Raw genomic sequence first — 15,754 nt, forward strand, 5'->3', positions numbered from 1 at the left:
AAAATGCCCTCAAGGTAAGTTTAGACCGTTAAGGTAAAAAGAGGATATCTACAAACTAACCATATAGAGAGATGTTATACAAAGGACGGCAGAGAGACTGCCTAATGAGGAACTCTACAGCATTGGTTATCACAAATAAAAAGTGACCCATTTATCTTAATAACTCAAATGATTTTGGAATTTTCAGTGCAAAGAAGTAATTAAAATGGTACACTTTTTACTTTGTTCCTTTAGATTTCATGTGCCTTGTGCACACACACACACATACACATACACACACACACACCTTTTGAGTCTACTGATCCTTAAGACTTAAAGATAATTTTAAAAGATTCTGAGAGATTGTATATTTTTTAAAACTTGAAATTAGATTCGAAAGAAAGAGTATTTTGAATGGAATTTAAAAGTAGTATATATTAGCTCCATGCGATAGAGCCCTCTCTCTAATTGCTATACTTACTTATTTTGCTTGTTGTTTTTTTTTTTTTTTTTTTTTTTTGAGGCAGGGTTTCTCTGTGTAGCCTTGGCTGTCCTGGAACTCATTTTGTAAGTCGGACTGGCTCCGAACTCGGAGATCTGCTTACCTTTGCCCTGAGTGCTGAGGTGAGAGTCCTGGGATTAAAGATGTGTACCACCACTACTGTTCTTTCCAGGCTGAGGCCGTAGGATGGAGAATTTGAAGTGGGGCTGTTTGCAGAGTGAGACACAGTTTTTAAAGAACCGAGTGAAAGAAAGCAAAAGGAGGGGGGAGCCCCTAATATTCGTCAGTGACTGTACTATGGAGAAAATTTAGGGTAGCGTTCTTACACACACACACACACACACACACACACACACGGAATTAAGGAAAGGTCTGTCAAGGTAAAGGTAGTTGATACTACTTAAATACAGAGCTCAGGGCTGAAGAGGTTCTGCAGTTAAATGGGGATCTCAGCAGTGTGCTGCCTTTTGAGTACCTTATACCTTTTTTAAAAATGGTAATAAGATATTTGGAGTATGTTTCAAAGGTAAAAAGCAGGATATATTTTGTGGTCTAGCCTCTTTAGTGGGAGGGGGGGGTATTTTCCTCTTGAGAGTTAGCCTTGGGATGTATTTGCTAGGGTTCCTAAGTGAGGCCTATGTTTACCTGAGATTATAAATGAGGAGCACTCGTCACAGTTGTAAAGATGGATATTCCTCTGTGCTGGTTTCCAGCCAGGCCATTATTGCTACTTAAATCACAGTGCGTGAATCTGCTCAGCTAGCAATGGTTTTCCTAAGAAAACACACACACACACACACACACACACGGAGTGGAGGTTGTAATAATTAGTATGGTTGAGAATGTTTGGTTTAGGTTATGTCAACACAGTTAAAATTTATTTAATTTGGACATTTACTTAACAACGTGGCCATCTTGATATTTATATTTCTGTATCTGACAGTCAACTTGGTGTTAATTTTACTGTGAGTGACATGGGGGGGCACTAATCTGATCATTTGGTAACAAAATACAGATTTATATCACAAAAGGAGAGTAATTGATGCTACTTATATGCTACATCTTTAGTATGTTACGACCACTTCTATCTTTTATACCTAAAATGATGTCATTCATTCACAATTAATTCTATTAGATTATATGCACACATTATATATAAAGTAAATATATCATATCTTATTTTGTTCACGTGTGTGTGTGTGTGTGTGTCTGTCCTTAGCTTGTTTACATTTAGTGTATGTGTAGTCTCTGCTCACATTTAGCCTCAGTGGTTCCCTTCTTAAAATGGGTAAATAAGGTCAGATAATCTGGATATCTAAAACCTGACCTTCAGTCTTTCATTTTCATGTGAACGCACTCCCTCAGTGTAACATTCTGGCAAACTTGTGAGGCACTGGCTAAGTTTGACTTGGCATGACTGCATTAATAGGGCACTATTGGCAAAGCACTTCTCATACCCGTGGTTTAAGCTTTCAGTTGGATCTCTGTCACTTCATCTGCATTTTGTGAAAATCATTGGGTTTTCTCTTATAGTTTATGTGTGTCATAGGTAAGCTGTGCATGACAATCAAGCTTTTTGTCACATAGAGGTCCAATCCTTTGGAGGAAATGCATTGTCCTTCTTTAGGGACATGAACGCTATGGTATGTTGAGTGATACCAAAATAACACCTGCTTTATTTGGGCATCAGGCCCTTGATGGTATAAGTGGAGCCCGGCAGCCTGCCTGTTGGCTGTATTGTGTACTTTGATCGGACAGAGTATATTTCCGTACTGGCTTCTCTCTGGGGTCTTGTGAGCCATTGGTAGATTTTTAATTTTTGTCCTCAACCCAGTGTCTTGAAAGACGCTTATTTCTTTCCTTATGATTTACTCTGCAGAGACATGCTCTGTGCTGTCCTAAGTCAGGCGCTGTGTGACCTTATTTCTGTTGGTTTGAGACCAGGAAACGGAGGTCCCATGTGTGTCCCTTCATAAGATGTTGCAGAAACAGACAGCAAGCCTGCAGTCCTGACACGTGGGAGCTAAGGCAGGAGGGTCCCAGGTTGCTAGCCATCTTGCCCTTACAAGAGGGGCTTCGTATCTCAACCAAACCAAACAAAAAAACTGTGGAAGAAAATAATATGCAGGAGTCATTAATACACAATCCTGTGCCGAAGGAAATTGTTGAGACGTCAGATTTGTCGAAGGCTATGTATTCTTGGGCAAATTTCTACCATATCTTGATTAATGTGTATATTCTACTTTGGTCTGTTATCTCAGTGTAGATTTTCTTTTAACTGTGGGAGGTAATTCTGATTTTAACTGAATGAATTTTACTTGTCCACCTGGAAAGAAATTAGGCAGCAAAAAAAATGGTAGTATTCAGTGTGGTCAACTGATAAAAGCGTGGATTCCTAGGTTGTTATCTTTTGGCTTTTTTATAGTAGAAAAGATGAGTTTGCCGAATGTAAGCATAGCATTAACATTAAGTAGTAGGACTACTTTAGAAAATGGTATGCATTGGGGAAAAAGATTCATTTTGACACTTCCAAAGTCTTCCATGTTTGTTTATTATTTATTTACTTTATTTCCTGAAACCCAGAATGTGATTTCTAGCAGTGAATCTGATTTCAGTGGTTGCTGGAGTCTGCAGCCATCATTAATTTAAGAAAACCTTCCGTTGAATGTATATTATTTAAAAAATTGCCCTTTGTCATGACTCCTATTTTATAGGTGATTTCTGAGAGCCATCAGGATTTTGAACTTGTATTCTTTACAGAAAGCTTGGCTTTTCCATTCCCACCTGTGGCTTTTCTTGATGACTTTTTTTTTATAGGCACCTGTACTGCTGAAGTTGTATTCGTTCTTAAGGTCCGTGGTGCTTTTTTCCCTCAAGTGCCCATAAAGTTAACACCAAGAGGAAATTAGCTACTAGGCGGACACCTCGGACTTTGGGGGCCACTTTGATAATGCAAACAACAGAGATCATGTGCACATGGTACACCATGTGCGTGTGCTCTCCCCTGTAATGCAGCTCATGCGTGTATGGAGTAGCTTTTCAGTTTAAAGTCTGTGGTCTTGGAGAAATGGCTCAGTGGTCAGTGGTCTCTGCTGGCGGAGAGCCCTTGTGCTGGTTCCTTTGTCCAGGCGGTGGTGGCTTTACAGGCTTGTTTTATTTGAGCACTTTCTTGCCTTCAGGCACTGTAAGATGCTCCAGGCTCACCTTGCAGCCTTCCTGCTCTGGTCTCCGTCCATTTCTGCAAGGATTGTTCCGTGGTATTTGTACTTTGCTTTGAAGGAGTTGTTCTGACCCTGCCTACTTCTTTTATTGGGAAATAATAGGCACAGGTCGCACTCAGTATTTAATTCCGTGTGCATACAAGCATTTTGCTGTTCTTAAAGACTTAAGACAAGGGAAAATAAAACATGAAGAGAACAAAAGGGACGCATGGATGATTCTCATTTGAGTTGAGTATCCCCTTGCACAGCCAGCAAGCCTCTACAACTGCCACTCGTCCCCTGCACATGCCTGCTTGGCAGATGCCCTGTCCCTCTTCTTGTCTGAAAGTTTAAGTGATAAAGGCTCTGCACTCCTTCCCCCAACTTGAACGGGTGGCAGGTCTCGCAATAGGCTAATTCCTAGAGTGATCTCCTTGTGATATTGGGGGGGTGGGGGGGTCACTGCTGTCCTTAACCTGAATGGAATGTACAGAACTGGGATTCAGTGGGAATGGGGAAAGAGTCCTTTTAGCTATATAGAGAGAAAGAGGTTGGGTTTTTAGTTGTTTAAGAATTCATCAGGAGAAGCTAGCAAAAACTCTGGCTAATTAATGTTTTAAGTTGCTCCATTGTATGCATGTAAATGTTATTGACTGGATGCCTTTAAGGCATATGAAGAGCTACCATTCAATGGCATAATCTCCTTTTACTTACCATAGTTTACATTGGCCTTGGGCAGCTGCTGTATTGAATGCACACTTTTTTTCCTTTGTAGTCCTGTTTTTAAAAAGCAGGTGACTGATGGTGTCCTTAAAAAAGTAACTCAAAGAAGCAGGCCTGAAGATACAATCTCAGTAGAAAAAAACAAGAATCTCAGCTTGTATCCAAATTCCAAATGTGTGATTTGTTATTTTCCTTATTTACTTTTTTTCAAGAAGCTGGAGAATGGGAAGCGGGAATAGAAGGGCACAGAATGCCAAAAATAAATCTTATTTGATTGCATCTTGGAGATTGTTGTAAGCAACAAGATCATTTTTCCTAAACTCTGAGTTCTATCAGTTTGTTATAGATTCCTGAAACCTAAAGTCTTCAAAAAGTAGAATTTGCGAACAGCAGTGGTCCTTTGTTAGTTTCGGAGACTCCCATGATGGTTGTTTGATTTGTTTTTAGGTGAAGAAAACTCTTGCTCCGAGGCCTGGACACGCTGGGAACCCCTTCCCCACGATGCTGCTTGTGCACAATGGTCATTAGGCGACCTGTCTACCAAGAGAAGAGTCATTCTTCTGTAAGGTAACTCTGGGCCATCAATCGCCGAGGCCATTTTAAGGAAAATGACACTTAACTTTTACTATTCCTCTTGAAAACTGCTCATGAGTTGGTTGGGGCTGCTGCTTCAGTAATAGAGTATATGCTTAGAGTATAGGCTCTGGGCTCAGTCTCTAGCAGGAGTAGAATAGAGTTGAGCAGAAATGAATGAGTGAAATTGTGATTTAAGAATAAACTAATATATCCACAATGCAGCAGGCACTTGAAAGGAAAACCTAAGTTTGTTGTTTCAGTCTTTTTTCCTGCATAGTTGACCTCTTTCAAGTGCCAAGGTAATCTGTCTGAAAACACTCTTTGGGGGCTAGGGCAGGGACTTAGTGGGTAACTTATGCTTGAGCGTAAGTGTGAAGATTGAAGTTTGGATCTCCTTTTACTCATGTAAAAGCTGAGCATGGAAATGGACACCTGTAACCCCAGCACCAGAGTGCAGAGCAGAGAGGATCATGGGGGCTAGAGAGCCAGCCAGTCTAGCAGGAATGGTGCAGTGCAGGTTCAGTGATGGACCCTGTCTCAAAAGACAAGGTGGAGAAGAGACCCTAAGTGTGTGCGTATACACAGACACCCTCAAAGCTCACTCGGAGCCAGTGTGGTGCCACACACCTGCAGCCTCATCGTTTGGGAGGTAGAGATGGGAGGATCAGGAGCTCAGGGCAAGCCGAGGCTACTTAGCAAGGTGACGGGTCAACCTGAGCTAAGAGAGGCTGACTCAAAAATAATAGTAAAGTAAATAAAAATTTCAAAAGCATGGTGGTCTTTAACGATGGTGGTCTGAATAATAGACAGTAAGAGCTTCCATGAATCTATTCTGGTGAGTTTCCATACTGTCTCTTAAAGCACTGAAACTAATATGAAACTATTCTGAAAGGTATTTTCTATGTTAAATTTCTAAGCCAAGAGACTAAATTTCAAGGGAGTAGTGAAGTGAAGAAACAAAAGGAAACTTGCTTATTAAGAGAACAAATTATCGATAAATTTCCCCTTTCCCAATTTTCTCGGAGGAAAGAGCTACTTGAGGCAATGGCTTGACATTTTTAATTACATCACTTAGTGATATTGCTAAGACTGTAATAATGTCATTTTTATGTACAAAAGCACATGAGATGTTTGTGATCCTAACCTGTGTTGGTTCTGCCAAGCTAGGCTTACTTTATTTGTGTAAAGTCCATGGTGAGAAATTTTACAAGAAAAATTATTGATAGCAAAATTATCCTGAGATGTCTAACCTACGTATGAGAACAGAATATTTTCAAAGGGCTTTACCACCTTTTTTTTTCTTTCAATCAAATTTACTTATAGAAATGGAAGTTAGATTAGTCTAACTGCTTCTTTCCGTTGGAATGTCTTCCCAGGAACTTGTCAGCTAGGTTTCTGTGTATATTTCAATGCTTAAAAGCACACAGACAGCTTGTACCCCCACATGAGAAGTAGAGAAGTAGCCATTTTACTTTGGATTTCCTTTGTGTGTAAATGAGCTCTTTCGCTGCTAGGTTTGAGGATACACTTCTCCATGACCTGCAGAGGTTGTGCAACCCTCAGCGGTATTGTTCACTGAAGTCGTTCATCCTGTGACTAACCAGCAGGTTCTTTATGCTGCTTTGAGTGTTTTCTGAAGGAAAACTGGTACAGAGTTAGAAAAAAAAAAATGTTTTAAAAGAATGTGACAGCAAAAGAGAGGATGAAACACCACGATCAAATAGTCTGAGGTGGGAAAACCAAGAAAAAGAAAGACACACACACCTATATACACCTGTATATGTAAATATAATCTACTTTACTCCAGCTTAGTTTGCTCAGCCTGCTTCCCCCAAGCTTTGTTACCTTGCATTAAAAATAAAATACCTGGACTACTTCAGACACTCGGCCTGAAGTGTTTTCCTCATCACAGGCTTTCTTTAGTCTGCATAAAACAACAAGCTGTTTTCTAGTACTCCATATTGATTGGCTCTGACTTGTGAGAGAATCTTTGAGTAGTTTGTGACTTAAATCTTGATGGCGCATCATATAAATCAGACTTCCCAAGACCAATACCACTCTGGCCCCTCTGGTACCGCATCTTGGCTTCTTGCTGCCACTCCTCATTGTGTCTAAAATAGAGCCGTGATGTGGAAATGTAGTTTCAAGTTTTCAAAGAGAAGAAAGTTTTCTGTTCTGTTTCTGCAGAAGAGAGTTTTCTGTTAATTCAGGAATCTCTATCTGGCTTTCAATTAATTCAATTAATTTGTAGCCTTAATGCAACTATTGAAAGTTTTGGTCTTAGCATATGCATTTAGTCAGTAGTATTGAAGTGCTGTTAATTATTGCTGTGCTGATTTAGAAAGTAGACAATTCTGTGGTAGTCAGTGGCCACAGTGCAAAGAGCCACATTTTCTAAATTTCATGTGTTCTACCTTTTCCGAAAGGCTGATTCCTTTGACCTAATGACTGGTTGGTGAAAAGCGGACTCTGCTAGGATGTTACACCACCACTGTCGGAGGAACCCTGAGCTCCAGGAAGAATTGCAGATTCAGGCTGCAGTAGCTGCCGGAGATGTTCACACAGTGCGGAAGATGCTGGAGCAAGGCTATTCCCCAAATGGCCGAGATGCCAATGGCTGGACCTTGCTCCATTTCTCTGCAGCAAGAGGAAAGGAGAGATGTGTTCGGGTGTTTCTAGAACATGGAGGTGAGTTTACTAGATGCAAGGAGAAACTTGCAATGGTGTTGAGTCGAAAATGCACTCATACACATTTGCATGTGATTTTTAATACTTCACTTGCCTTAATGTTCAGTGTCATTTTTTCCTCTTTGCAAAGATTTTTGTGAACTAAACACTGAGTTTTGTTTCAAACCAGATTACTGAGTGGGCTTTACCTGGCATGTGTAATTTCTACAGGGACTCAAGCTTTCCCAGGTCTTCAACTCAGAACCTTTATTGGGGCTGGCAGCCACTTGGGTGGCATCTACCACTGGGGAATTACCCAGGTTTCCCCTTTTGGAAATTGCTCAAGCAGAGGAACCTAGCACAGGTCCCTTTAAGCATCTTGGTCCTCCCCATCCCTTAGATTGTGGATTTGCCTCCCTTTCCTCTTGGATGGTTTCTCTTGTTCTTTTAGAGCTCTTTCCTTTTCCAGAACTTACAGGGTGTATAGGCATGCCACAGAGGGTGCTTGTCTGAGGTCTGAGTCTGTAGACAGACGTGGCCAGTGACTGCACTGGCCGTTTCTATAAGGCTTCTTCTCAAATGACTCCTCTCTCCAGTGAATTTCAACTTCACTCTTACCTTGAAGCTAGGAGGCGGTAATGTGTGTGTTTGTCTGTTTTAGATATTATTTATGTCTACATTGTCTATATATTAGGGTGTGAAACAACTTTTCTGGACTGTTTTAGGGCCCGGATCATTCATCAGCAGTGGTTTTGTTTCATTCCGAGAGTGTACCCTGAGACGTGTACTGGTAAAAAGACTGGCCAGACTTGCTTGCCTTCTGAAGTACAGAAATGTTAGAAGTTCCACAGCTCTCCTGCAGGCCGTGTGAATTAGTGACTGTATGGATGGTAATGCTAGGCTGGCCCCAGGAGAAAGCTAACCCTAAGCCCCGGAGTGACCATGTGCCCCAGCGGCCCAAAATGGGATTTATAAGCCCCACATTGTTGGCTGTGGACAGAGTCCCTAGTTCCCCAGCCTGTACCCACTCGTGGCTGTCTTCCGTGTCATTTTACCCTCTAACTTAACAGACCTCAGTTCTGCAGTTAATGAAGGGTACGTGCATGGAATGTCAGGAAAAGGGATCAGAATGAATTCTGCCCGTAACTTGGTAAAATTAAGGCTGAATTAATTAATTAAAAATTAAGGCTAAAATTAAGGCTGTGACTCACGTTTGCTTATTTCACCTAGTCCAAGTGCCTTTCAGCTCCTCAGCCTCACTTAATAAGGAGTATGTCCACATAGTAACGCACGGACAGCATCTCCTTTAAACAAAGCACACCCTTACACCCTCCGCACAGAAGCCAAACCCTACACGGCCTGCCCAGCTCCTGCCTGCCACTACTCAAAAGTGCCCCTGACTTGGGTGACTCTGGGTGCTTAGCCCTCTTACTCCTTCCTCACACACTTGTAGAAATTGTGTTTCATGTAGATTTTAAACTAAAGAGCGTACTGGCTTCCTGCTCTGCCACAGTTGTTTTTCACTGAACCTCATGGAACACTGTATTTTTTCCTTAACTCTCTGGGGTCTGCTCTTGTAATGTGTGAATGTGATATGACACAGAAAGCATGTCATAGCTCTCCGGCTGGCTTCCAGTCGGACTTTTTGTATAAGTCAATGAGTGATAAGGGCGGAAAGGAAAAGCTGATATGAGCCGGGTTTAATTTGTGGGCTACAGCTCCTAAGCATCTCCCTCTCCTCCACCCCACGGATGATAACTTGCAGGGCTGAGGGTAGTTGTGCAGTGGAGTGTATATCTAGTATATTTGAAGCCTAGTGTTCAAGTCCTACCACTGCAGTAAAAGAAAAGTGGGTGTGTACATGCACACATATCTGTGTATGTATATACGTGTGTGTGCATGCTTGTGTGTGTGACAAACTGCAATTCATGAACCCACACTGCACAGTGTAGTGCATTTTAGTGTATTTGTAGAATTGGGTGTCCAGCCCCACAATTAATTTCTAAAGTAACTGTTACATCTACAGAAAGAAACCTCGGTGATTCTGTTAATAAGACAGTTAGACTCACCTTGTTCCTTTGAGTACAGTATTTATATTAATATGCTTCCATTTGGTTATTCTTTCAACTTTGTTCCGTTTAGTTTCTTTAGCAAGCACGAAACGTTCTCAGCAGACTTTTGAGAAGGTAGTGCATATTAGAACTGCTTAAAACCCAGGTTGACATTCTTTGGGCTGCGCAGGGTGGTGGCCACTTGCCGCTCTTTACTACCTGACTCTCCTTCCAGAAGCTATGGCTTTCACTGGCTCCTGGTGCGGCTGCAGAAATAGCCTGTGCCCCTAGCTTAAAGGTTTTCAGCCTCTTCTTCTATACCACAACTCTTCTTAATGTTCTGTTCAGTACCTTGACTTTCATTACAGAATAGCTTCACCATGAAGGTTCCCTGTCGGAACCCAGGTCAGCTTCAGATTCCACTGTCTGGGTACAATTGAATTGCACTTTAAGTTATGGGGCATTTGAAATTGTTTGAATTTTTCTTCTAGGGCCAATATTGCAGGAAGTGTTCTCTTTTTTAACCTTTGTTAGAGTTTTGTTTTTTTTTTAATTTCTAGAAGTCCTTGCCAAGTCAAACAGTATTTTATGGATGCTGACACATTGCCCTCCAAAGAGCCTGCAGTTGCCTGTGCCCTCCCTGAGTGGGTGGGACACTTCACCCAGCCGCGCATTGCCAGACGGCTTGCTCTTCCTTGTGTGACGTGCTTACCCCCTCCCAAGATGGCATGCGAGTATCAAACTGACAAGCCTGAGCTTGTCCCTCTCCTGCTCACTTTTGGCTTGTTCAGGTGTCCTCTTCGTTTGTAGCGATCCCACGTTCCTATTGTCCTCACTCTAAATTGGGCACGTTTTCTTTCGCTTTTGCCTGGGTTGTGTCTCTTTGTTCTTGGTTAGTAAATCCTCCATACTGCAGGGTCATTATTTGCCTATATTTTCTTCTCGGGATTTTTGTAGCACTTGGGTCACCAACCTGCCCATAATTGGCATTTGTGCATGGCAAGAGATCGCTGCTACAATATCACTGCTCTTTCCCACAGAGATTGCCTAAACTTCCCTTCTTTCCTCAGGGCTGCATGCTGCTAGGTCACATACACAGGTTCAATATCCTGGCTTCTACTGAGTTCTTATTTAGTGCCCCAGGACCAGTGTAAGGCTGTTTGCTGTGTTCTCTGAGAACATTACTCCAATCAAAAGAGATCTGTAGAATCCATCCCGTGACTCCTCTCGCCGCAAATTATAAAATAAGTCTGAAAAGGATAGTTAAAAGGAAACTCATAACCCCACCCCACCCCCATGGTCATCGTCATTCACGAGGCTTCAACACATACGTACATTCTCCATGTAATGTCCTGACACATCTGGAAATGGCCCTGCAGCCTAGAAGTGCTATGCAGGAAAACTACAGATCGTGCTTGGCACCTTTGCCCTCACCTGTGATGTGACCAGTCGCTTGAGCTTCTGGATTTCTCCTCTGCTGACGAGCTGTCCTTTTTCTTCGCTTCTTTCCACAGAGCCGCTGTTCCACTCTGTGGCAAGGAAACCCCTTTCTCATCAGGATTGTGCATCAATCTCATTCACCCCCACATTATATCACCCTGTCCCAACCCAGTCTCCAATTAATGTGACACTTCTAAGTAGAAATGGAAATTAAATCCAATAGGGGCGTCTTGTTTCCCTGCACAGAACCTACGCAGTCCGTCGTGCGCTCAGCACAGCGATGGATCATCTGACCCCTGCAGGTGCAGCTCTGTGCAGCAGCCCCTCCACCTTCTTGGGGGTCTCTGAGCTTAGAGGCATGGTCACAGAGGTCATTATAAAGCGTCCGCCATCATGTTTTCTTTCCTTTGCTTACACCTGCTTCCCCTTTAAGTCTTCTCAGCACTTTCTCTGGAATACCACTTCTTCCAACAGACTAGATCAGGTGGAAACTTCATTTTTGTCCCGTTAGATGCTGCCACCGCGTCCTGGATGATGCTCTCTCTACCCTGTGGGATACTGTTTCCTGGAATAGTTGTAAGCATGCTGAAGGGCTTTAGCGTTCTCTTCAGGGTCTGTAGCTCTAGTTCACCTGAAGGTGCTGAAGACAGAACCACATGCATCTTTGTTCCCAGTGAGAAAGAACAGAAACTAGCCATCTAAACTGATTGCTTCCTGACCTTGTGAGCTAAAACTAATCTTTGATGATGATGATGATGATGCTTAAAAGTCAGTCCCTCGTTGGGTCAGGATTAGAACCTACTGAGATTCATGACAACTGTTTTTCCACAATCACCATATAAGTGAAGGAGGGAAAGGACTTAGAAGCAAGGTAGTTCACTTTGCCCTCTGCACTCCTTCCCTCCCTGCTCACTCTGTATGTGTGACGGTGACTCTGAGATGTATGAGGTGACCATTTGGTTCCAGATAAAGCGTTCGCCCATCTTCAGAAAATGCAGCTGAGCACCCAGTGTGTTCAGACCTATTGTATGCCAGGCCCTGCCTTCAGCAAGCTGCAGCAGTAAATGGCCCTGGTATTTCATAGCCCAGCAAGTGGATGGGTCGGGAGCCATGTTCCCTGGTGACATGTCCTGTGTGGACAGTGCTTTTAGCTTTTAGATAGTGATGCTTTTAGTTTTCCCATTGAAAGATGAGCCACAGAAGGAAATGTCATTCAGATACCCCAGGTTTTCCACCTTGATGACAGCAGAGCTAAGCTCCAAACCATCATCTAAACTGTGGTTCTGTATTGCCTAGAAAAGAAGCCAGGCATTCCAAGAGAGCAAAGTGCCCTGTGTAACGGGGCCCCTCTGCGTGTGAGGTGGGAGAGTCCAGGATCTCCCCAGAATGCAGGGCTTGGGTGGGGTTCTTGAAAGGTATGAAGTAGGAAGGGCTGGAAACTTGGTGGAGTGGAACATTCTACCTGTGTGAGACACTGACGGTTGGGGTTGAAGGAGAGGAGCATGTGTGATTTTAAGGCCGGAAATAGTTGAGTATGACTGGAGTAAGTCCAACAGTTTAGGGATGCTGGGCAGGGCAGGGAGAAGCGGACAGGGCAGTAGGAAGTTCTCTGGTTAGTTTCTGAGCTCATCAGAACAGCGCCCAAGACCTAACGCAGGAAGAGAAATCAAGAGCAATAGAAGCTTCAGGTCAAGAAGAAGGGAGAACTTCTTGTCACCACTTTCTAAAAGGGCATAGCTACTTCAGGAAGCAGGGGAAGGGGCAGCCAGATGGAATATGAGAAAGAAGATGTGGAAATCTCAGCCACTTACACAACCAGAAATTGTTTATTTAAATATTCATACATGAAAGGATACAATGTGATAAATACAGTTCTACCTGTCAAGTCCTCAGAGCCACATGGTGATACCAAGACACAGAGCTAGCAAGCTCAGGACCGAGAATCAAGGGGAGTGATGTAACTCCAGAAAGAAACCTGCTGGGAAACAGCTGTGAATCCAAGTTCGCTTAAAACAACAACAAAACTGTGTTTGAGTCGTATAACACAAAAGTGGTGGTGAGCTGGGGCATGGGGCGGTACCCAGGGACCCTAGTTTAAGCCTGTGCTACCTGTGGCATGAGAGGCTATTGCATTACAGTGAAACTACACAGAGTCAATCCTTGGTTTCAGGACTGACCACATTCTAAGTGCCTAGTAGCCACATGTGCTGAGTGGCACTGCATGGTAAGTGACATTTTGTTGTCTTACATCTGCTTCAAAATAATGAAAATGTCAGGTTTTCAAATGTCTAAAAACTTTGAATTTTCAACACACATGGCAGTATACCATCATACCTCTTCACAAATTATGGTAATTGGGCCAGTGGGATAGCCCTGTGGTAAAGGCACTTGCCATGTAAGCTGAGTTCAGCCCTCACCCCATGTAAATGTGTGGGGAGGGAAGTGACTCCACAAAATTGTCCTCTGACCTCCTCTTGTGGCAGGGGTATGTGCATAGCCACACTAATAACCAATAGAAACGTGGTAACCTTTCTGAGAAGGTTAGAGAGCTCTTGGATTAAGAGTTTCCTACAGAGGCCAGGTCCCCTTGGGAAAGCAGGCAGCATCCTCTTGAAAGACACATGGAAGTAAGAGATAGATAATATAGCATTAGCCAGGCAGGGTGCAGTAGGAAAGAAGATGAAAGGGTTTGCAAGAGAGCCCCAGGATAAGTAAAATAAGTATATGATGTGGATTTGTGGAGACACTTTTGGAAAGCAACTTTGTAGTGTGTATTAGGGTGTTAAAAGTGGTAAATGCTTTGCCCAGTGAATCTATTAGTTTAAACTTAATTATATAATAACTAAGGTTTATTAATTTATTCCAAGGTTAGACTCTTAAAAACAGGAAATATTTTCACATAAAAATGCCACACTTCTTTCTCTTGTTTTTTTGTTTTTGTTTTGCTATTGTGCTTATTTTATCATCGGCAATGGCATAAAACAAGATGTTTGGCTATTTAGCTGTGTGTCTGTCTGTCTGTCTGATAGTATAGTACAGGGGAACAAGGTTATATTAAAATAGTTTTTAAAATATTAGAATTAAAACCAGAGTGCAAGTAGGAAGGAAATAAAAAGATAGAACCTCTCTACCCAACCTTCTCCAAGGGTCTAGCCTGGTAAGTCTCCCTGAGCCTTCCTACCCATGCTACATGCCAAACCTGTCAGATCTAGTTTGGGTCCAGTGACCTAGCCTAGTCTGGCCACCCCTGTCTGTACCATAACCAATCTCTAGTGTTCTGCCAGGACTTTATCTACCTAACCCCCTACCCAAGGCCAACACCACATCCTGCCTTTCCCCCCATCCAGAGCTACCTCTACACTCTAGGCTGGACCAGGAGGTACATCCTGAACACCATTCCAGTCCCTTCTCTCCACCTGACCACTTTTTACTCAAGCCATTTCCAGCCTCTGGCTCAACCTACCTGTATGTCTGCTCTTCTTCCCCAACCTGCTCTGTCCATCAAACTTACAAGTCTATATGCTCATCACAAAGCCACCAGTATCTTCTCTCCTCAGCCTTACAGTCCTATCAAAATGTTTGACAATGAGAATTACGTAAATGAACACCAGGACACAGAACTTAAAAAGAATGATCATAAGGCTCATCAGAGAATTCAAGAATTTTTAAATGCCACAAACTGTTGACAGAGGTTTCTGTCCCAATTAGACCCATAGCCGTTCTGTCCCAAAGAAACACACAGAGGTCTACATTTATCATAAACTGGTTGGCCTATTAGCGCAGGCTTTTTATTAACTCTTACATCTTAAATTAACCCATAATTCTTATCTATGTTAGCCACGTGGTATCTTTTATCAGTGAGGCATTCTCATCTTGCTTCCTCTGCACCTGGATCACGACTGCAGACTCAGCCTTTCCTCTTCCCACAATTCTCCTGTTCTGGTTGCTGCACCTATACTTCCTGCCTGGCTACTGGCCAATCATCATTTTATTAAAATACAAGTAACAAATCTTTATAGTGTACAAGACCATTGTCCCACAGCAGCAAACATCACGCTGAGATCAAGGAGAAAGAACTTGAAGAAAATAAATACCCGAATGATGCCCAAGAAAATGCAAACTAAAAGCTGTTGGAAATGATGAGTACCAATCAGGATTTGCTAATGGAATTCAGTAAGGAAGTAGTAAAAACACTGAAGAGAACTCAAGGTGACATGATGCTGGAATTGAATAACCCAAATAACTTAAATACAAACTCAAAGGAAAGCCTGCAAGAAGAGTGGATCAAGCAGATGATGAAGTATCAGGACTAGAAGATAAAGTAGAAGATCTAGATCAGATACTCAAGGAATATGACAAATTAAAATAGACAAAAATAACAGAAAAGGAACATGGAAATGTGGGACACCAGAAAACAAAACAAAACAAAAACCTTTGAATTACAGGCGTAGATGAGGGAGAAAACTTTCAAAATCTCATAAAAGGAGACATATCCAAACTAAAGAAAAGACACATCCATACAGATACAAGAAGTACACAGAAGATCAAATAGACAAGACCAGAAAAGAAAATTCCTGCAGCATATAATAGTTAAAACACAAAGCAAAGAAAGTGTA

At 42.4% G+C, this 15,754-nt stretch overlaps 1 protein-coding gene across 2 annotated transcripts in view; it reads left to right on the forward strand.

The window, feature by feature from the left end:
* The window catches only part of Asb7 (ankyrin repeat and SOCS box containing 7), a 47,539-nt gene that overhangs the window by 1,869 nt on the left and 29,916 nt on the right, over positions 1-15,754 (forward strand). Inside the window, exons 3-4 of one of the 2 annotated variants that reach the window (XM_041653745.1) lie at positions 4,852-4,971; positions 7,407-7,668. In XM_041653745.1, the coding sequence (XP_041509679.1) occupies positions 7,458-7,668 (211 nt within the window). In that variant the 5' untranslated portion in view covers positions 4,852-4,971; positions 7,407-7,457. The remainder of the gene's footprint in view (positions 1-4,851; positions 4,972-7,406; positions 7,669-15,754) is intronic. The other variant, XM_041653754.1, reaches the window with a different exon arrangement.

The sequence above is a fragment of the Microtus oregoni genome, unplaced genomic scaffold (assembly GCF_018167655.1).
Source record: "Microtus oregoni isolate MIOR12 unplaced genomic scaffold, Mior012 000000F_ref0000247, whole genome shotgun sequence".
In the NCBI taxonomy this organism is placed as follows: Eukaryota; Metazoa; Chordata; class Mammalia; order Rodentia; family Cricetidae; genus Microtus; species Microtus oregoni.